General features: G+C 43.0%; 1 protein-coding gene across 1 annotated transcript in view; it reads right to left on the reverse strand.

Annotated features, from left to right (window-relative positions):
- Positions 1-3,781: 3,781 nt before the first annotated feature.
- LOC133366654 (cathepsin D-like) overlaps positions 3,782-23,650 on the reverse strand; it is a 30,812-nt gene continuing 10,943 nt past the window's right edge. Inside the window, exons 4-9 of the mRNA XM_061589985.1 lie at positions 23,436-23,554; positions 21,490-21,689; positions 16,935-17,063; positions 10,681-10,876; positions 8,222-8,320; positions 3,782-5,688 (exon numbers count right to left, since the gene is read on the reverse strand). Of these exons, the coding sequence (XP_061445969.1) occupies positions 5,416-5,688; positions 8,222-8,320; positions 10,681-10,876; positions 16,935-17,063; positions 21,490-21,689; positions 23,436-23,554 (1,016 nt within the window). The 3' untranslated portion in view covers positions 3,782-5,415. The remainder of the gene's footprint in view (positions 5,689-8,221; positions 8,321-10,680; positions 10,877-16,934; positions 17,064-21,489; positions 21,690-23,435; positions 23,555-23,650) is intronic.

The following is a 23,650-nucleotide window of genomic DNA, read 5'->3' on the forward strand; positions in this document are numbered from 1 at the left end:
AACCCCTTGGCCGTTGTCAGCCTCTCCTCTCCCCCCCCCACTGCCACCCAAAGAGAAAACAAAACATCACACCAACACACGATATCAACACACACAGTATAGCCACTGAAGGCCTATACTTACCTGCCAAACCAACACTTTGGGCTTAATATTATTTTGAGAGAGAGAAAGGAGGAGAGATGGAGGGGTCACCCCCAACTTCCCCCCCACACAACAAAAGAATCAGAGAGGAGAAGAAAGAGGTTATAGGAAGCTCCACACCACTGCCTTAGGGGATTGAGAAAACCCCCTGAAGAAGCAGAGAAGAGGAAGAATGGAGAGAACAGCTAGCTTTTGGGGGGAAAGGGACGAAGATGCAGAATGTCGACGAATAGGAGTCACTCTGTCCGTCTGTTCCCCCCCCCCTCAGACACCTTGTGCGTCTCTGCTTCCCACCCCCCACCCCTGCTCTCCGGATGCAGGCTGCGCCTTCTGGTACTGCAGACCCTGTGATGACATCACTACCTCTTAAGGTGGAATTTTGGGGCATCTCATGTAACAGTTGTTGTTTCTTTCTTTTTTTGGGGGGGGGAGCCACATACCCAACGAAAGGTAGCCAAGGATTAAAGCAGCCACCACAACTCACTTGTTTCCACGTGGAGTTGTTAAAAAGCAGCTTCCCATCCATCTCTGTGGGGACATGAGAGGTAAACAAGAGGTGATGGGGGTGATTATACTTTTGGGGATATATGCTGAACTGTGCTTTTCCTTGCCACACATACACTCACAGTGTGAGCCACCTCAAACTCTGTGCAGACACAGGTGGGGGAGGTGAAGTGAGGGGGGGATGTTTTAAAGATGCCCCATCCCTCAATTTAAAATCCAATGTGAAACTCCAAGTTGGGGGGGGGAGTAGAAGCAGGGGACAGGTCAAGATAAATACAGCCACCTTAAAGAAAAGGGGGGTTGAGAGACTGGTGAATCTGGGGAGGGTATTCCTGAGTCAGCTGAAGTGATGTCTGTTGGGGGGGGAGCAGGAAGCTGGGATGTGAAGGGATTTAGCTGCAGTGGGAAAGAGTTGAATTTAGCCTGAAATGTGCAAAATCTCAAGTGTGTGGGAGGCATGAAAGAAGGCTATATTTAGAGGGCATGGCACCCCATGTGCTGTGGCGGGGAAGGTGGAGCCACTAATTAGGAACCACCATCATGTCTTAGATCAGGGTTAAATTTATTGGTTTGCCTGTTTATCATGTTTATACTCTATTTCCTCCAAAGTGCTCCAGATGGAGTTCCTTCCCAATGTTATGTTCACAACAACCCAATGAGGTAGGCTAAACTGATAGTTAGGCCCCATCTGCACTATACGTTTAAAGCATTATCATAGCACATTAAACAGTTATGGCTTCCTCCAAAGAATCATGGGAACTATAGTTTGTTAAGGGTGCTGAGAGTTGTTAAGTGGCCTCCTATTCCCTTCACGGACCTACAATTCCCAGAAATCCCTGGGTAGAGGGATTTATTATTAAACCGATCTGGAAATTGTAGATTTATTTAAGGAATAGGGTTCTCCTGCAAGCCTCTCAGAGCCTGGCTGGGTGGATAGTGGAGGGCGGGTGGGGCGTGAAGTTGCTCAGAAACCACAGAGTGACAGTCTGTTGGCATAGAGTGGGGCCCTCTGTATGAGAGACAGAAGGGAAGTGAGTGGGCTGCCGCACGTGAGAAATTAGATGGAAACCTTTGGTAGGGCCATTTGGTTGTTTCAGTTAGTCGGATGTCCTTACCTAGTTATTTGGCTAAATTGGATATTGTAATTGTTGTCCTCACTGCTTTAAAGCTTTGTTTCATTTTAACATGGAGCTGTTAATTTGTTTCTTATTTATTGGACCTGTTCTTATGAATTCTATAATTTTTGTAAGTTATCCTTTTTTCCCTGTATGTTTTTATTATTGATTTCTTTCATTTGTTCCCCAGTTTGGGCTTGAAAAATGTTCAACGAAGAGCCCGTTATAAACAAATAATAAATGAAATGTATTCATTCATGTATTCATATCAGGCCATCAGCATGTGTGACACTCTGCAGAGTACAAAAGGACAGGTCTGTGCCCTTAAGAGCTTGCAATCTCAAATTCAACAGCAAGGAAACAGATAAAAGGGGAGAGGTATACTGCCTCTGGACATGGAGGTCCCATTAAAGCTAACAGCAGCTATGCTCCATGCATTTTTCTAATCCTCTTTTTATAAAGGCATCTAAGCCCATAGCCAGCATCCTACCTTGTGAAAGTGAACTCCATAAATAAATTATTCCTGTGAGTATATAACTTTGAGGGTGCATCTATGATACCAACTTAAATTGGTTTTAAACAGTCATTCCCTCTCCACAGGGAATCCTGGGAAATGTAGTTCTGTGGTACTGGTGGAGCAGAGCAGGGATCTCTCATGGAGAATTCTTAGCATCCTCACCAAACCACAATTGCCATGGTTCTTTTGGAAGAGGAAGTAGATGAAACAGGCATAAAACCAAAGTAAAAAAGTATAGTAAAGATATCCTTATTAGAATGTGCAAGGGTCTAAATAATTTGTTTTGGACCACAGGAGCCAACTGCAAGTACAGCAGGAGTAATTATTCCCCTTTATTTGGAATGTGTCCCAGTATCCATCCTCTACCCTCATTTTTAAACCTAACCTCACTCCTAACAGTTATTGCCTATAAAACATCTATCCAAATTTCCTTCTCTGGATTCATATTCTTTGCTCAAACTTTCATAGTATGGTTCCCCTCCCCAAAAAAGTCCCCCTTTACTCCCCCAATCATCCTTTTTTCAGAGCAAAAGAAAATCCTGCAAAGCAAATGACAGCCCCCCCGCCCCACAATGCCCATTTTCCTCCTCTGCAACTTGATGCGCTGTGTAGTTATTATTTCGCCAATTTCCAAAACAAGTGTCAATTATTCTAATGAAACCTGTGAGCCCTTGTGCCTGATGCGCCGAGTGATTGGTGGAATGCTGGGGAGAGCTGTCGTGTACTGCTGTCAAACGCTGCAGGGATCCACCTGCTATTATAAGACAGCAGCGAAGAGATGCTTTCTGGTGATCAAACAGGGTCTCGCAGAACAAACGAGCCCGTTTAACATGCTGGTGCATGGCTGTGTGCACGTGTGTCAGACTGACAGAATGTTTAACTCTCTTTTTACCTCAGCATCTCATATTGTGCCTTTTTGGGGCTTTTCAGATGAAGTTGCTTTTGCACAAGGAAGATGCAGTCACTGCTGCTTTGTGAAAAAAGGTCCCAGGTGATGTTTTTACCTGCAGCTGACACATATAGAACTATGGGAAGCTGCCTTATACTGAATTAGACCATTGGTCCATCTAGCTCAGTATTGTCTACACTGACTGGTGGTAGGATTCTCTCTCTAGGCTTACCTGGAGATGCCAGGGATTGAACTAGGGACCTTCAGCATGCAAAGCAGATGCTCTTCCATTGAGCTATGGCCCTTCCACGAATCTAGAGCTGGCCCAAAATATCTTCTTGTCCTGAATGGCTGTACTGCACAGTCCAGAAGGAGCATTATCTGGGACACTGAAGGGATTCCTGGGGTGCATCCCTAGGATTGTGCACCCTTCCATTGGCATCCTGAAAAATGTTACCCCCATATTACTGCATGGGTTGCTGGTTCAGTCAGACTGGCCCCAAGCACATCCATTCACCCTCTTAAAGAATAATATATCCAGGTTGCATAGCGTCATGCAGATAAGACACAAGCTAGCCAGCCAGAACTTCTCAATAACCCTGGGCAAAGCAGAACTTCTTAAATAAAAGACCTTTATTCAAGGAAAAAACAGAACAGAACACAAAGATGGACATCTTAGAAAACAGACACCAGAACTTAGTAGGCTAACTGAGCAAGAACTCTGACTTTGCTGTAGATATGAAATGCTTTGTCAGGGCAAGATTCTTAAGGTTACAAAAATTCTTAAGACAATTATCACTCCATTGGGAAGTGCACATTGTTATGCTCAGAGCTCACAGTTGTCATAGAGAAGCTAGTCATCCCTGTCCTGACTGTAATGTGTAGAAGGACTCATCACCACATGGATTGTCTCCATCATTTTATTAAGAGCCAGTGTGGTGTAGTGGTTAGAGTGTTGGATTGGCCTAGGGGACCAAGGTTCAAATCTCTGCTCAGCCATGAAGTTTACCGGGTGACCTTGGGCCAGCCGCACTCTCTCAGCTTAACCTATCTCACAGGGTTATTGTGAGGATAAAATGGAGAGGAAAGAGGACCATATATGCCATCTTGAGCTCCTTGGAGGGAAAGGTGGGATATAAATGTAATAATAACATAAAAAATGAGCCACTTAGGAGCCTAGTCCACACTTTCAGCAGCTACAGCCTGCATTATTAACCCTTTCCATGCTATATGTTTAAAGTCACAAAGCCATTTCGTTGCTTCTAAAATCATTTTATATTGGCATGTTATTCCTTCAAACCTTCATTCTATTATAAATAAATATTATAATTGCAATCTTGCAATATTAATATTACAGATGTTAAGCACAGAAATATTGGATCCTTACTGGTCAGTGTTAAATCCCTCAAAGGAAGTAAGGTATTCATAGCCAATGCAATTCTGTCTGTCTTCTGTAAAGATCCCAAGAGTAGTATTGCTAATTCCCTAAAATTAGCTTTTCTGTGAGTACACACATATGATATCTGAGATTTTTTTAAGTAGGGATGCCAGGGATTGCACCTGGGACCTTCTGCATGCAAAGCTTGCACTATGAGCTCAGAATGTTACATCATTTGAAATATTCAGGGGTGACTCATCAAAGCATTGAGCTATCCTGAGGTGAAGAAGGCCTCTGCTCCTCTGGTCACTTGAGGTGTCTCACAAAGACAGCGTTCATCTCCTTTGGCATTAGGGTTCCCAGGTTGCTACCTGGAGAGTCTCCATTTCAGGAGATGAGGTAACCATGGCTTCTTGCCTCCCTCCTGCATCCCCCCCTTTGTTGGTCCAGTTCTCTGAGCCTCTCTCACACTTACTGTAGCAAACAAAACTCTAAAGACTGTAACTTGACTTCAGTGGAATTTCTTCTGAGTAGACATGCATAGGATCAGCAAGTCGGGGAGTACGGCAGAAGACAGGAGAGAAGGGAAGCCAGGTAGAAGAGGTTCTGAGCACTTGATTCAGCAATATATTCAAAGTTAAAAGGAGAATTTCCAAGGTACAATCTGGCAAGTTCATGATTAATGTTTTTCCCCCTGCGACCAAGAGGGTTAGAAACTTTTGATTTTTTTTTTAAGGAGCTGTTCTCAGAAATAGGATAACTGCAGATCCCATGCTGTGGAATGCCATCATGGCTGCTATGCAAACAGCCCCCCTATTGCCCCCCTCAACCCTGTTGTGTTCCTGAATTCAGCACGTGGAACACTAGACAGCTAACAATCCACGGTGGTGGTGCTGCTTCCAGTGGCTGGAGCTGCTGTAGTTCCCGCTGTGTCAAGAGCTGCTGCAGTTCTGTCTGTGTCAGAACCGGCACCACATATGGTTTGTCTGGAAACACCCAAGCCAATTTGGTCATTATCTCGGTCAAAGACTGAATAATAACGCCGGAGGAAGACATCCCCCAGGATCCAGAGTGGGCCGATTGGCTTAGGGATGTCGAGACTCGTGAATCCACTGATGCAAGCAGTCACTCCCGCCTGGCTCAGCTGTGAAGATGTAAGGGAAATAACACTGCTTAATGGTAGGGCATCATGTATGACCAACATGACAAGACTTCAGACATTACCACAATAGCCTTTTCCCCTGAATATGGATTGGATTAATCTCTCCATATTGATACTTCTCTGTTTCTAATTTTTCCAATCTTAAGTTCCGCATCAGTTTGCAATTTTTTTAAAAAAGAAAAGTCCTCATGAAAATTTTTGTATGCAAATTTCCCTAATGTACACATTTTGTAAGCATTTTCCCCTAACAAAGTGCATGTTTGTATGTAACTTTCACTAACAAATGCACCTTCCCCTGAGAAGCCAGATGCCTCCCGACACACATCACTGGTACAGTGGTGCAGGCAGAGCACCAGGAGAGAGGCTATGAAGGAGGAGCAATGCCCATCTGAAGACCAGTGGGCTGACCCTTTCTCTGGAGGTCTCTGCAAGGGGGTGGAGCCTAGAAGGAGGTAGCCTGAGGACAGAGGCTTGCTTCCAGCCTTTGCTGGAGACTGTTGGTCGCTTGGAGCTCTCCAACAGTTAGGCAGAGTGACGTAAGTGCCTCAGGCAACTGATTTGGGTGTCATGAAAAGGCAGCAAATTCTTAGTTATTTAATTTACTATTATTGTATTTTTACTGCCAGAGAAGGGGAGAGGCACTTGTGGGATTTTCTGCCTCAAGTGACAAAATAATTTAGCTTGCCTGACTATGCACCTTGATTTCAGGGATGGGAGCATTTTGATGTTCTGCTCAGGCAGCAAAATGCCTTGGGCCAGCCCTGGTGATCAAGCACCATTTGTCAAGACCCTGTTGCCCATGGAATGACAGACTAACAAACAAACAAACCCATAGGCCTGGTCTACCCATGCAGTGGGGTGATAGAATCCTGAACTGATACAGAATGGACTGTTCCGCAGCAGACTGCATGTGTGAGGAGACAATTTTTTAATGTTCCCCTTCATTTTTTTAAAATCCTCCATAAAATACACAAGTAACAGAGTAGGGTAAGGGCTGTGCCACAACCATTCTCCCTGACATGCTAGTTTTCTAATTGCAGACATGTTCATGTGTGGAAGCAGTGCATGCAAAAGTGATATTCCCTGCTTGTGGTCTGAAGTAGTACAGTCCATTCTGTCACCTCATTTTGTTGCATGCTTAAATCCAGACTTAGAAAGAGAGGACCATTCTGTACAACTAAAGAGATAGTTTATAGCAATATATTGGATTTCACTTTTGTGTTCTGTTTCACCTTCCCATGTGGCTTAATCAGTTGGGATCCTGAGCATCTTTCTAAGAAATTCCTTCTGAATGAGCCCAACATTAAAATCTATTCATGAAACTCTGGTACATTTCACATCAATTAGAGAGTTTCTATTGTCATTGTCAAGAAACAGAGCCTTTTTGGTGCTGTCCCCTAAGCTGTGAAATTCTCTTCCCTTGAAGTCAGGTTGGCCCATTTCTTTCCTTTCTTTTGGAAGGAAGTAAAGACACATTTATTTTGTCTTGCCTTCTCTGATTTTGCCTGATGATTTTAGAAGCTCTGATGCTGTGCTAGTATTTTATCTGCTGTTTTCCTTGCTTTGGTAATTGCCAATTCTAGTATTAAAATTAATTGTTATTTTTAATCAATATTATTTGTTGTTTTTGTCAGTTTACTATTCTTCCAAACTGCGTTGAAAAACAGGATTTCAAAATAAATTTTTAAAAAGGAAAAAAATAAATAGGGCACGAGGAGCTTTTGATTCCCAGGAACAACAGTAGTCTGTTTCTGATTGTAAGAAGACAGCCCTAGGCTACTGGAGACACTGAAATGACTTCTCTTTAGGGTTGGTGTTTCCTGTGTGCATGCATGTTTGCTTCCTGTCTGTGCTCAACCTGTACATTTGTAAACAGATATTACACAACAATGAAAGCTTCCAGTCTGTTCCCTTCTGAAGCAAACTAAGGCTGCAATCCAATGCACATCTACCTGGGAGTAAGTCTCATTGAACCCAATGGAGCTTACTTCTGAGTAGACATGTTTTGGATTGCAGCCTAACTCAGTAAAGCTTAAAAACACCAGAGGAGACCTGCTGGATCAGATCAAAGACCCATCTAGTCCAGCATCCTGTTCTCACAGTGGTCAACCAGATGCCTACAGGACACCTACAAGAAGGACATAAGTGCAACAACACTCTCCTGCTTGTGATTTCCAGCAAATGGCATTCAAAGACATATTAATACTGTCTCTGATACTGAAGGTAATACAGCTGTCATGACTCGTAGCTGTTGACAGCCTCATCCTCCATCAGTCTGTCTGATCCTCTTTTCATTCTGCCCAAGTTGGTGACTGTCACTACATCTTGTGGTAGCTTCTTCTGTAACTTTTTACCACTCAGGGAAACAAAACAGAACATTCTAGTCAGTACCAATTTTACTGAATGATTTAAGTGCAAACCGAAAAATGAAACAAAATGTGGCCAAGCATGGTGATCTGGACACCCGTTAAGGCTGTCACCATTTCCTTAAAGGTCTTTTGTTGGCATCTCTTACCTGCAGAGTGTATTCCTCTGGTGTCAGAGTGTAGGGCTTCCCAGCAAGATGAAAGGTCACATTTGGTAACTCATTAAGCTTATTGCAATCTATCAAGTACTGTGGGAGGGAAAAGGGAGAGTGTTGTGAGGAATGGGGTAAAAAAAAAGGTTTGACAGCCCTGTCTCTCCCCAAATACCTCTTCTACTAGGACATTCACTAAAAACGCACTGACTCCCACCTCATTCTGCCAGGGACTAAATGTCATGGCAGACACAGAGCTACTGCGGAAAATGGCATCCCCATGTCTAATTCTCTCCCCTTCCTTGTAATGTCTAGCAAAATTCAGTTGTGTGGCAACTTTCCATGCCAATAGCAATCAGTGAAGGGAGGGCACTTCACAGTTCAATGATGTCATGCCCCATGGTGAATTTCCATGTCACCCAGTAAAGTTCACTACATGTTAGAGGAAAGAGAGACACGACCTAGACAAGGGAATGCAGCTTTTCTGCCAGCCATTCTCTTTTATGCGAGAAAATGAAGACAAAAGGTTAAATCTGGCCTGATGACCCCATCAGCCACCTGTGGGCACCTGGGGTGAGGTGCCATTTTGTCCCTCCCAAATGTATTCCATGTTTCAGCCCATTTACTCTGCACCAGGGTACTAAGCAGGAGCATTGAAGAACAGAGCTGATCTCTATCTGCATAGCCCCACCTTTTCATTAGCATAACCCCACCCTATCACTAGGTGTAATGTAACTTTGGAATTGTCTCTCTCTTTAATGGCGAACATCTGGTGAGAACTGAAAGAGCTGTAGTCAAAGATAGAGTTATCACCATGCTTGGGGGAACTCCAAGGTTTACAGAAGTACAAATATACATATTAGAAAAAACCTAAGGGGACAAAAAAAAGTCCAAAAGAGATCAGTGATGACTGAATGTACTTAGTGTCCATGAAATGTGGATTGGCTATTGTGGACTAAATAGAAAAGTGTGTGTGTGTATGTATATGTATGTATGTATGTAATGGAGTTTCCTGGAAAAGGCACAACTAATAGAATGGAACACTCTACGTTGCAACATTTTGTTGCAGCCCCAATTTCTCACATTCCTGTTGTTAAAGATGATGGAAGGCCATCCTTTATTAGTCTAATGGCTTACTAATGGTAAAAAATTATCAGCTAATATTTCCTCAAAGAACGTTAATGTGCCTCGATGACTGGGGGTCTCCCTCCCTGCTGAAGGCAACACCCATAAGAACTAGGAGGAGGGACAGAGAAACTGTTTGGAGCTGGATTTGCAGTTTGAACTCAGAGTGCAGAAGAAAGGGAGAGAGAAAAAGAGATGTGGGAGCTGCATCTGGAAGTGCAGGGTTTCCACCTGGGAACCAGAAGCAAGTATTGCAGCTGTGCTATCTGCCATTGGAAGCTGGTGCCCAATAGGACTGATAGGGAAGAAGGCAGGGAGACCAACAGTAGGTGGCGCCAGAGCCAATGACAGGCAGAGCCAACTAATTCTAGTTTTTTCCCAATCATCTTCCCTGCTGAGTTCTACAAGGGCAATAGTGAGACAGAGGAAGACGCTGCCATAGGCAGTGCTGCCACCCCCTGGAGTGGTTCAGTAAGAAAGAAGGCAGGCGAGGGCAGACTGAGGCTGGTCATTCACCTTAATGAACCAGTCTCCACCACAGGAGAGCTGCTTTGTCTCCACTTGTGCTCTGCTTGTAAATAGCATGAACATCACAAGTCTCCGGTTCTCTCTCTTATGCAACAGAAACTAAACCTGGGGCTGCTGCTGTTGCAACACTTGTTGTTCAGGGAATCAGGGCGAGTGAGTGATGACAATCTGGGTGAGTGTGGTGTAGTGGTTAGAGTGTTGGACTAGGACCTGGAGACCGGGGTTTGAATCTCCACTCAGCCATGAAGCTCACTGGATGACTTTGAGCTAGTCACCACCTGTCAGCCTAGCCTACCTCACAGGGTTATTGTGATGATAAAATGAAAGGGTTTAATGGTCACTCCCTCTTCCAAGAGAACTCTGGGTATTGTAGCTCTGTGAAGGGACTAGGGGTCTCCTAACAACACTCAGCACCTTTTACAAACTACACTTCCCAGGATTCTTTGGGAGAAGCCAGGACTGTTGAAAGTAGAATAATAGTGGAATAAATTTATGGTGTGAATGTGGCACCGGTGGAGTGGGAAATAAGTCTGTTCTCCACTCCTGGTGACTCTAGTAATTGAGACTCAAGTGTGCTCTTATCTGCATAGATTCAACCCTTTATTGAACAGCCCTATCCTGTATGCTGTTTCTTGGTCCCACTGGAGTGTGACGGAATGTCACACTGGCATAGACAGCAGAGAGAGATAATAATAAACCAATGAGATCAGTACGAAAGAGTGGATCTGTTAATCTGGAAGGATGTGTGTGGCTTTGCAGATGTGTCCTCCACAGGATCCAAGACATGTCATCCCCTTCCTTACCTGCCCTCCAAAGGCATGTTCAGCCCCTATGGCCTTATGCAAATCACGGATGTCGTCACTAGGCCCCGTAATAAGGGAAGTGCCTGTGTCCACAATGCCTTGGCAACTGTCTTTGCACAGCTGCACTGAATTGTCCTTGTTAAATAGATTCCATGGCCAACATTTTTTTCCCTTGGATTGTTTGTCCACGGATATCCTAGATGGAGGGAAAAGAAAAGCGGTGAGCAACCTTCTTTCATGGTGTGTTGGAGGCCGAGCAAGAGATGAGAGGAAGCATCTGTGGCTAGAACACCAGGAGCCAGTGAGGACTCTGCCATCAACCCCAGACACACAACTGAAAAGCCCTTGGGACTGGCAGCTCCCATCCAAACTAAGGTCTAGTTCTCACAAACAGCAGATGAAGCGGGTGAACCTGTGTCTGGAATGCACCACTTTAGACTGCAGATGGGGCTCACATGACTGGATATTATACAGCCAAGACAGCAGATGTATACTATAGCCAACGTGGATTTTTCACATTCCGCAATGTTAAATTGAAAATACCCCCATGCCATTCTGATGCTTCCCATAAGCTCATTTCAAAACAAAACCTTACAAAACGTATAGTCCTGAACTCAGGAACGCTTGCTTAACAACTCTCTAAATTTTCATGGCGATACACAAAACAGTCAGAGAGAATAGAGTTCAACCCAGCCCCCTTTTGGACTTTTTTCTGTCAGAGTTCTCATAATCTGTTGAAATTCATTAAAAATCAGCTATGTTCATAGAGTACCTGTAATCCTATTGCTGACCTTGCCCGTACTCTGACCTTCATCTTCTGCAGTTTAGAAGTTTTAAAAATGCCTGGCTGATTTTTAATTAATTTAAGAAATTTTGCTTTGAACTGAATGACTGTGTCGGGGATGCTCAGTAAGAACCAACTGTCAGTGTTCTAAAAGCCAGACTGGAGAATAGTCTGCAATGGACATCAGTACTGTCTCAGTTTGTACAAGATAAAACAGTGGAAGGTGAAATATATTCTAGCAAAATTCTAAGTGTGCTCTATGTTTTAAGGCAAGGTGGGCATGGTCAATTAAAAAAAATCAAGTGGTTTAAACATAGGCTGAAAACATGCATCATCTTTTTTCTGACAGCTAGAGTCATTGCTGAAGTAGCAACATATTGTAATCAGTCTGATTTTACATCAAACTGCACTTTCAGATTCAACAGTTAATGCACCCAAAATAGAAATAGAACATAACCTCCAGTTTGAAACACAAAAGGCTGTCTTCACCAGCGTATGACTTCGACCAATAAAAAGGCTTTGAAATTAATAAAAATAAATTTGACACAGATTTCTAGGATGAATAATGAGGGAAATAAAATGTTCTAGATTAGATTCTCTGTAGAAACATTAGTAACACAGGAAACAAGCAAAGTAAGAAGAACACCAACAAACATACAAAAATATAATTCTCCATCTTTGGAGATGGCAGGAAGTTAAGTGTCCTTTCTGAGTTATTGTGAGTTTAGTTTCTTTTTCCCTTTTCCTCCTTGCTTCTTGCTGTCACCAGTAATGGCTGATGATGTTGTTAAGTAAAAACCCAGTTTACACTTCATAGACTTGTCTGCCTTTCACTATTGTTGTTGTTATTTAGTTGCTTTTCTCACAGATTTGACACAAAGGACTTACATTAAAACCAGTTAAAACAAGAACAGTCAGTAAAACCTAAAAACACATGTAAATATTAAAACCAGTTAAAAACAAACACAGTTAATAAAAAAAATGCAGAAACACGTCAGTACAAGATAAAGGACAAGGCTACAGGTCCTGCCCCACTGAAAGAGGCCACCAATAGCTAAGGCCCCACAAAATAAGGGCCACAAGCTTGGGTAAAGAGGAAAGTCTTTGTCTGGTGGCTAAAAATAGATAAAGATAATGTCAGGTGTGCCTCCTTGGAGAGAGCATTCCACAAGTGGGGGGCCACCATTGAAAAGGCCTGTTCTTGTTTTGCCACTCTACGAACCTCTCGTGGAAGGAGCACATTTGGTGAACTAAAAAACTACTCTGCAACATACCCCTGGTCTACATAAACAAGGACATCCAAGGTCTTTTATCCAAATAAATAATTTCAAACTGGAATGTTGCAGGGAACATTCAACAGGCCACCTGGACAAAAAGGGAGCTCTGCCATGGTTTTCACATACAGTTATTCATTTACACTCCTAATCCTGGCCACAGATGGACAGAAAAAATAATGATATATTGAATAACTAACAATTTACTCCTGTTATATGAGCCGAAGCTGACCGCCTCACTTTGCGGTAGAGCCAGCCTTTCTCATCTCTAACACCACTCTCCAGTGAGATAGGGAGGGTGGACATTTGAGCCGCAAATTGGCAGAGCTCTAATTCAGACAGCAGCAGCGGAGACTGGAGGCTCTGATGTCAGCGAGGCAGTGAATCTGCTCTGGGTTTCAGTCCGAACTTTCAAGGAGCTGTTCAAGGTGCTTCAGCTCTTTGGAAGTTCGGACTAAAACCCGGAGCAGATTCACTGCCTCGCTGACATTGCAGCCACCAGCCTCAAATGGAGTGTGTGTGTGTCTTTCTCTCCTCTCTACTGCCTTTGGGTTCTCACAGGATGCCGGACCAGGGAAGGCAGCAGAGGTGTGTGCATTGAGCAACATTTCCTGCCTCTCCTCAGCACATCTTCATTTTTATTTACTTACTTAAAACACTTAATTCCAATTTTTTCAGTTTTTTGCCTCCAAGGCAACTTACAATTAAAAATATATATATCTGTGAGAGCATGCAAAAAAACAAACCTGTAACATCAGGAAACAATAGCAAGGAAAGCATATTTGAAAATAGGTTTTAAAATGCAGCAGCATTGCCCTCTTGTGGCTGGCACTGTTATCTCTTAAAACAAACTCTTGAATTTGCTCCATGGATATAAACTGCTAACAACTGAACCATCAGCAACAGTGACAGTATATTATGTGTGTGTTTTGAAACTCCTGTCGTGTTAGACAAGCACTCTAAGCTCATGTCTAATTTCTATGGCTCTGGAAATGTTAGTTGTAATATTTTAATAATATATAGCTGCTTTCTTTTTTTATTTTAAAGTGTTAACTATAATATTGTAAGTTGGTGCTTATATTTTGTTTGCTGCTTTGGGAGGACTTGGTGCAAAAAGGTGCCTTGCAAATATTTAAATAAATTAATTCAAATAAATAAAATAGTTATAGATGTGGGTGAACAGATTTGCCATTTCTATTCCATCTTTCCTCCAAGGAGCTCAAGGTGGCGTACACAGTTCTCCCCCACCCTTTCCATTTTATGCTCACAACAACTCTGTGAGGCAGGACTGGATAGCCCAAGATCACCCAGTGTCTGAACATCATGGCTAAGTGGGGATTTAAACCCTTGTCTCCTGGGTTTTCGTCCGACACTGAACAAGTATACCATGCTGGTTCTGGTCTTACACCAGGGCAGAGGGCTGTGGAGCCCTATAGAGTTCCAGGAGGGTATCAGGAGCAGATTAGGGAAGGCTTTTGATCCATCCAATCCAAAATCCCATCATCCCAGACATGCCCTTACAATCGGAAAGAAAACTACATCAGTCATGGAGCTGGGGCAGGTATTTTACCTCCTATCGGAAGCAATGGCAGGAAAACCTTGACCTTCTTGACCGTAGGGTTCCTCTGTAAACCCTTAAAGCTAAGTTCTTGCTAATTTCACAGTTGCAGCAGAAATGCAATGGTTAGAATGGATGTATCACTACAGTCTGCAGCTGCATAGATAATCCTAAATTCTTTTCTGTGTCAGACATTGCTGGCACAAACAGAAAACCAGTGCAACAGGCAAAGTGGTGGTGATAGAGCCTGTCTGTTTGCACAGGGAGGTTTTTTATTTTAAATATGGAGGAGCATTCAAATATCAGAACCCATCATCTGCGTTCTGAAGTAGTGCAGGAATGAGTGCAGTGTTGTTGTTTTTAAATGTAAACATAATATGCGCCATGATATGTATAATTAGAAGTTTGTGACTTGCACTCAACCAGTTGCAGACAGACTTCCCAGCTGCTTCTAGACTATCTTTTGCAGGCAGGATTCAATTATATACTGTTAAATTCCCATTGCACAATTAAAATAGATGTGGTGCTCTTATGCAGCAAACCTGCTTTTTAAAAAATATTTATTTTTTTTGCAATAAGAAAAGTGACAGCAAAATGCACTGGAAAGCATGGGATAACAATTGTTTGACATGATATCATATCACTTCCCTGCAAACAAATCAGAAGGATTTGTCATATAATCATATAATAATCATATAATGTCATATAATCTCCATGCAAACTTTGTGAAAATAAATCAGGATGAATGCTCTGTAAACTGGTTGTCTGGAAAAGCCCAAACATGCATGCAGATTTAGGGCAAAACCTTATATTTAGGATTTCCTTAGGACAGCCTTCCACAATCTGGTGGTGTCCAGATGTTTTGGACTATAAGTCCCATTAACCCCAGCCAGATCTGGCTGGTAGGAGTTGTAGTCTAAAACATCTGGAGGACACCAGGTTGGCGAAGGCTGAGTTAGGAAGTGGTGTTAGTGCATAACTGCAACTTGGCATAACTGTGAGTATAGGATTGCTCTGCGCAAGAGTCTGGAGAGTGGAGGATTTCCTGCATTAGGCTTCTTCACATTCCTTGTTTAGACACAAACATTTTTCATATATGGTAAGTAAAGACAGGTAGTCTTCCTCTTCAAGTGGGAGGCATTACAATCATGATTCCCATGATGAGTAATTGAAATGTAAGATATTTTTACTTTAAGAACATTAATTTGGATGGATGCAAGCCTGAATTGTCTTATCAAACTCTCAAGCAACTAAATCTGCCATTGTAGACACTGATGCCACCAAGGAAGGCCATAACTTAGGCTGAAATATGCTTGACAGTTATAACTGTTATTCACCCTTTTCACTGACGACTTGAAGTGTTATTCTGTAGGTCTACTCTACACCCAAGTGCAATCAGCAACATCTTCACAATATACTCAGGATGTCAATGTTTTAAACAATGTATAGATGTTATTCATTTATTTAAATGTATATCCCACCCTTCCTCCCAATAGGAGCACATTTTGTTTGTTTGCATTTTTAAACACTTCAGAATTGGTAGTTTTAAATAAACGAGGAATTTATTTCTGGGTTATTTATCTTCTGGGAGCTATGTGCCAGTGATGGGCAAGGCCAGAGGCAAAAAGCCAGTAGGGCTTGAATCAAAAGTGGGCATAGCAAGAGCTGTGACTCTCTTACCTTTGTACGATAGGCAACATTCCAGTCACACAAAAACCAGAAGTTTCTACACCTCATTCCCACAGTGCAGTGGTTAGAGTGTTGGACTAGGGCCTGGGAGACTATGATTCAAGTCCCAAGTCAGTCTTCATGAAGCTCACTGAGTGGCCTTGGGTCAATCACAGTTTTGCAGCCTGGCCTACCTAACAGAATTATTGTGAGGATAAAATGGGGAGGCCGAGAATCATGTACACCACCTTGAGCTCTTTGGGACATAAATGTAATGAGAATAAGGAGAAATCTTCATCCAGGCAAGTAAGAGGCATTATCCCAGTTCAGAGAACACATTACAGATAAGCAAAAGCGCTAAAGAAAGTTGTGGGGCAGGGTCACTGAGGCGTAGCCTGGGGAGGGGGTATGGCCTAGGAAGAGTCCCCACACCTGAGGTGCCCTATCCCTGAAATAAACATTTAAATGGCCTCGTTCTCAAGTCAGGGTAAGCCAAGATTTATGGTTTACTGTCAATGATGTATCACTCCAACTTTGCTCCTCCCCCAATGTGAGAGGGTGTGACAAACCATGAACCCTAGCTGAGTTTGTTCAAACCTGGCGTTGTGGTTTGTTTTCCTCCAAATAAGTCACAATCTGAAGCTGAGGTTTGTTTGTAGCTTCCCCACTGTGGTTTGTTCGAGCAAAACAAACCATGATCCCAAGTTCAGACATAACAATAAGCCAAGAATCATGGTTTGTTGCTTCTACTCACACTTGGTGAAAAACAAAGCAGGTGTCCTTATTTATGGGAAACCACAAACCTTGCCTTTGTTCCATGTTTTTCCTCTGACTTTTTTACAATGCTCCCAAATGCTTGTTTGGTCAGGGATTATTTTTCTCTCTTGTTTTTTAGGCCAGGCCTAACACATTTACTGTGGCCCAAGCTAGCCTATAGGTAAGAGCCCAGTTGTTCATGTGCATCACTCACTTGTCCATCTTGATTTGCCAGTAGGCCTTGCGCGACACTGGAATGTAGTGAAGCTTCCCCTCGTAGGCGTTGTGATTGATCCCTCCAAAAACAACTTCACCGCCATTGTTTTGTGAGATGCTGTCAGTGCTAGGAAAAAAGTTAGAAGAGTCAGAAAGCTGTCCTGAAGCACAATGGGGTGTGTGTGTGTGTGTGAGAGAGAGAGAGAGAGAGAGACTCAGATATAAAGGTTGGATCAGGATTCCTGTTAGAATGGCCACTGATTTATGCACTGCCAAAACAGAGGAAATGAATCACACACACACACACACAAAGATGTCAAACTAAGACATAGATCTGCATGCAATTTACATTTGCTAATTCATATGCACCAAATTCCAAATTTAGAAACGATTACTATAACTTCAAAAGAAATACAGTATCACCCTCTGCAGTGGAGAAGACAGGGAACCTGCGTGCCTGCTCAGTCTGTTGTCCTGATGGTAACAGTTGATGGGCACCTTTCAAGGCCCCCTCCTACTCTCTTCTGATGTTTCTCATCTTTAAACCAGATTTAGACAAGACGGCCCTTAAATCGAGGACTCCTTCATAAACAGCAGTATCCTCGAAAAGTAGGATTTACGACCACCCCAACCTGTGCCTTTTAAGGGTTGTTTAGATAAAGGATTTTGGGCAGCATAAATAATCTCACTGTCTTGCATCATGAGCTGCGCTCAGGATTAGCTTTGGGGGAGTTTTTTTTTCTTTTGGCCAAGTGCCTTCTAATAGGCCTGCTCCTACCTCCATGGGTCTTGGCAGGACTTATCTCACAGTGGCAGTGGGCAGCAGTGGTCTGAATTAGTGTTAGGTGGTTCCCAGAGGATGCTGCCATTTTAATTTCCAAAAATACCCCAGAGCAAGGCTACACTGGGGACACTGTGGGAAATTAAAAGGTGACTGGGAACTGCGGTTTGTTGAGGATGCTGGAACTGTAGGTCTGTGCAGGTTGGTAAACTAGAGTTCCCAGGATTATTTGGGGGAAGCCATGTGCTTTAACTGTATGGTATGGATGTGACTCCAGACTTGGACCTTTTAAAAGCGGGGGGTGGGGGAAACCATAAGATGCCTTGCTGGGACACTGAAGATGTTGTATGCTGACTACACAGACATTGTATATTATACTGGTTTTACATTAGTTTGATTTGAGTTTAACTGCCATGGCTTCCCCCAAAGAATCCTGGGAATTGTAGTTTGCCAAGAGTGTTCAAAATAGTCCACTGGGCCCTCATACTATGGCCTGGGAGGGACCAAATTACTTTGGTGCAGAATCTGGGGGTAAGTGTTCAATGTAGGTCCACTTCCAATTCCACTCGTTGCATGCATTATACCACCTGCTTAAATTGGTCCCTGGCTGCCCTGCAATCAGTGCCTGCTTAAAATGTTTTTATTTAGGCAAGCCTGTCCAGACACATAGATGCTGATGGGTTTTAATTTCTTTTCAGTCTACTATTCTTTTTAATAGCTTTAAAAAATCTTTGTAATTACTTGTTTTTGATTTTTATTGATGTTTTTTGGAAACGGCTTAGAGGTTTCTTACAATCAAGCGGTATATAAATTTTGTTAAATATAAATAAAGAAAGCTTATATAGGCTTTATACCAGTTTAACTAGCAAGTTTAACTCCCTTCAAAGAATCCTGGTTACTGCAGTTTTGGTGAGGGGTTCTAGTGATTGTCTGCTAGGGATCTCTAGGCTGCCCTCTCAGAACTGCATTTCTTAGAGAAAAGGGATACATATTAAACCAGTTTAAAACTGTCATATAATCATTTAATCCTTGGCAACTTCAGGTGCTGCCAGGTAGTGGAGACAATACTGGACATTTTTTACCATTGGTCTCAGTATAAGGCAGCTTCCTACGTTCCTATGTATTTATGGTTATACAGGTTGACTAGGTAGTAAGCAAGCATGCCAGCTGGCAATTTTCCCAGCAGGCTGCGGACAATCAATTCTAGTCCCAAAGTACTGTCAGCTCACACCCTCAAAATCAAGATCTTAAAAAGCCGTTTCTTTCTGCCATCCAGGAACCTCTTAACAACCTTTCTCACCCACTTCTGACACCTCAGGGATTAAATTTAGGATCTTTCGCATGCAAAGCATGTGCTCTGCCACTGACCTAGAGCAATGATACTATAAAATACAATGTAGGTTTCCAATAATCTCTCACCTCAAAGAAACTGACCTGGGAAAGCTGCCATGGAATTTATAATAAGGAGCGCATGAAACAGTGAGGGGCAGTGGAACTACCTGCCACTAGATAAGGAACAGCCAAGAATGTATAGAGAGGATCAGCACCCCACATATAAGCATATGATATGTGAAGTATCTACCCATAATACATACAGGGTAAAGCATACTGTACTTCACCTGGTGATTAAGTATCTCTTAATTGTACTGTGTACACTACACAGAGGCATTTTGAAATCTTTGTGAATCACTGGGAAGAAGAATGTCAAGCCAATTACAAAACTGACAGGTCAGGTTCCTGCATAAAAAGATGCCACCCCCAACTTCTCTGTTGCAACAAGATGCCTCAATGGCTCAAAATGCCTTTGTCAGCTCAGGTCAGGGGTTGCCAACCTTTTTCAGCCAGTGGACATAACTGGAATTTTGAGAAAGTTGCATGGGCACCAGTCACAAAATGTCTGCCATGGGGATATGGCATAACACAAAATGGCTGCCATATCTAAAAGAGCAAAATGGTGCAGACATGCCCCCATCCCAATCTATGGGATAATGGTACCAACATCAGCTACCATACTCGCTCAAAGAAGCTCTTTGTACTTCTCTGTTAAGAATGGAAATTATGTGTCCAATCCTGGCATCCAGTGAAATTTGGGCATGTTTAAAGGGAATGTTCAATGTAGGAAAGGCCAACCAAGTACACAGAGGAACTGAGTAGGATAAGCAAATAGTCTCTAGTGCATTATGGATTTTTAGGGGATATTTACTGAGACCTTTCTCTAGCACCATGAGAGGTACTGGTGGACACACTGGTATCAGGTGAGCACTGCATTGGTGACCCCTAACTGAAGCGTATATACTAACTATAGCCTTATCTGGAACAGAGATAGCCTTACTAAAGGCATCCATGCTTCCATAACTTCCCAGGTAGACTACTACAATGCATTATGCATGGGGTGGCCTTTGGAAATAGCCCAGAAACTTCAGTTGGTACAAAAATAGGGCTGTAAGATTGTTAATTGGGACTGGATGGCATGGCCACATTATGCTAGTGCTTTGTCAACTGCACTGGCTTCCTGTCTATTTCTGGGCCCAATTTGACATGCTCTGTATTAACCTTTGAAGCCCTAAATGCCTTGGAGCCAGGTTTCCTGAAGGACCACTTTCTCTTGCATTTACTTCCTTGAATCTTAACATCATCCTCAGTGGCCTTTGCCTGATGTCTCTGCCTAATGAAGAGAGGCAGGCAGCTACTAAGAAGAGGGCCTTTTCAGTGGTATCCCTTGCTTGGGGTGGGCCCTCCCCAGGATTACCAGGCATCTCCCCAGGATTACCAGGCATCTTCGTTGTGATGGCTTCCTCACCAAGGGACGATCTTTTTATTTTTCTGGACTTTATACATTTTTTCCTGGGCTTTATCATCTATAATGGCCTATAGATCCTTTTCATGTTTTTAGAGTTTTAAGATCCATTAAATGTTTGGTGCTGCTCTGAGTGCTGTTATGTTGGCATTATCCTCTCTTGCTGTTTCTGTCCTTATTTGATTTTACAGTTTTGTGATTCTGTTTTTTTAATTTAACATAGTGGTTCCTTCTCTTTTCTTTTCTTAACTGTAAGCCATTTTTGATATATGTTGGGTGGTATATGAATACTGCCAATAAAGAAACAATTAAGCAGGTTCTTCCAGGAAGGATTCCATAAGCACTTTTGCTGACCTTCAGTAAAACTGTAGCGCAGGTGTAGGGAACCTTTGGCCCTCCAGATGTTGCCAAACTACAACTCCCATCATCCCTATCCATTGGCCATGATTGCTGGGGATGATGGCACACATGGTCAGCAACAGGTGGAGGGCCAAAAGTAATTACTGCCTTAGTTACATCAGGTTACCACAGGGGGGGCAGGGGGGAAATTACATTATAGCCAAGGTTGCAAAAATGCCAGGAAAAAACCCCCCAAACAGATTGACCCCCTCTTGTCCCTTTAACAGAGGTTAGCTTTGCAGAAATCAGTAGTTGACACTTCCCATGGAGCTAAATACGACCACCTGCTTAATTGTTGCAGATTAAACTGCTGTTCAAGGGACAGCTGCAGAGGCTGATTCCAAAAGTGGCAGCAAAGATGGCAAAAATAAAAAAGACTGAGTTTTATCAAATGAAGTTCTACTCAGAGCAGACCAATTAAAATTAATGTACCAAGTTAGTTCTGTCCATTAATTCCAATAGGTCTATTCTCAGTATGATTAATGTTGGGCACACAACCCAGTTGGATGGATCTGGACTTGGAAAGCCTAAGATTGGGAGGAGAGAGCAGAGGAGATGGATTTTAGGGGTTCATACTTGCAGAGGTGGAAGGAGAATACATTCTTCTTAAGCAGCTTCTCCCTCATCATGTTATCAAAGGGTGGGGTGACATTGTTGACTGAGATGGTGGGGTAAGCCAACCCCATGATGCCATCAAACTTTGCAGCTACAAAAACCAATCCCGGAAGATCTGTGGCCTCACCAAATGTCTGGTTCTGAATGGTCAGGTTGCCAATCTGAGGAGAGAGAATTTAAACATAATGTATTCTGTTCCATCTACCAAATCTTCATATATCTTCAAACTAGGAAACCTGATCTCTGTAATGACCTTCAATTTGGGGGAAGGCTTTAGCATTCTCTTTTGCTGCCCCTTAAGCTTGGGGCTGTCTGGCCCTGAATACTTATGTGGCACTATCTTTCTTCCTTCAGTGCTTAGTTTCTAGTAGGAGACAAATTGGGAGTCAGCTCTGGGCAGGTTGAGAAGTAACAAGAAATAATGTTTTCCCACTATATGAATGAAACATGGCAAGCCTAGGAGCTTGTGTGCTTCGCTCTCCTTCTCTTTCATGCTCCAGAAGAAGAGATCAGAAGCTATAGTTTGTTTAAACCATAGTGAGAGTAAGCCAGGATCAAACTCTGGTTTCAGATCCTGCCTTGTTCTGAAACACAGTTTAATACAAACCACACTCTTTCCCCCCTTCCCAAATTCACAGGAAATGGTGGTTTGTTTAAAAGGGGAAGCAATACTTAAACCAGGCCTCTATCTTGAAATATGACTCTGATCTTAAAACCCTTCTCTCTAATCTACATGCCTCTCCCCATCCAGAAACCAAGCCTAAGGACATTAAACTGCATTCAGACATGTCTTTCCTTCTGATTCCCTTGTCTCTTTTATTTGTTTTCCTTCCCTCCTTTCCCTCTGTTATCTGACCTCTGTTGACATTTAGACTGCAGGTTTCTCAGGGCAGAGATTATCTCTTTGCGTAGGTAACCCTTCAGAGTACCATGTCCGTGGGAGGGTGATGTATACATAATAATCAGCATGACAGATGTCTGAATAATTTTAATGAAGGCTCTCAGCAGCTTCAGGATTTTTAACTGATTAATCATCTAGCTTTAATCCATCAGTTTAATTTAAATATGTTTGCATACAATCAAAACTTCAGTCGAGATGCCTGCTGGAGGATGTTGGAGTAAGTCTCAGGCAAGTTACACATTAATTAACAGAAGCCATCATGTATTGTTAGAAGAAAAGGCTATCTTCACTCTTTTTCATTCCTTCCAAAGGTAAACGTGAGCCCTTCAGGCTCACCTTCAATAATTAATCAATGGTCGCTTGCAGCCCTCAAGTAGGGCCTACATCAGTAGTCAAGATGCCTTGGGGAAGAGGCCTTAGCTCAGACGAAGAGCACCTGCTTTGCAAGCAGAAGGCCCAGGTTCAATCCCCGGCATCTCTAGGTAGGGCTGGGAGAGACCCCTGTTTGAAATAATGGAGAGCTACTGCCAGTCAGTGTAGACAATACTGAGTTAAGTGGACTCTGTATGAGGCAGCTTCCCGGGCTCCCTCAACACCCAGTTTCTCTGACGCCAAATTTTGCTGCCTCCTCACCAGGTTTGCACTCCCACAAGCCCATCCTCCCCATGTTAATTGTGATTTGCCCATCAGCCAATCAGTGGGCTGGGGGAAAATGTGATTGCAGTGGGAAGGAGAGCGCACAGGGGCCATGCATCCTCCCCATGAACACGATTTGTCCATGTCTTACTCACTGCTGGCTCCAGCCGCACTCACTGGCATGTGGCCTCCCACCAGACACCCACTGCGTGTACAGAAATCAAATTCAAATTAGGCCCTTGTTTAACCCACCAGGAATGCTTCCTGCCTGGAGGAAAAATGGGCCTTTGTGTCAAGGCAGTTTCCTCCTTGATTGATTAAGCTATTCCTCCTCCTAGAGAACCCAGGCATCTAAGCCACCTGTACTCACCTTAAGAACATCCTCACTCAAGAATCCATTGAGGCTCCCACTTCCATAGTGTATTGCAAATTTGGAGTTGTTGGCCTTGTGAGTCAGGGAAAAAAAGCCCCGGTAGTGACTATGTATCCCTGAGGAGAGAGGGTGAAAAAATAGCTGTCTGTTGGTGGGACAAGGATGGTTTTAATTCTAGGGCCTCCTGATCCCAGGAACAAAAAAATAAATTT

The sequence above is a fragment of the Rhineura floridana genome, chromosome 11 (genome assembly GCF_030035675.1).
Source record: "Rhineura floridana isolate rRhiFlo1 chromosome 11, rRhiFlo1.hap2, whole genome shotgun sequence".
NCBI lineage: Eukaryota > Metazoa > Chordata > Lepidosauria > Squamata > Rhineuridae > Rhineura > Rhineura floridana.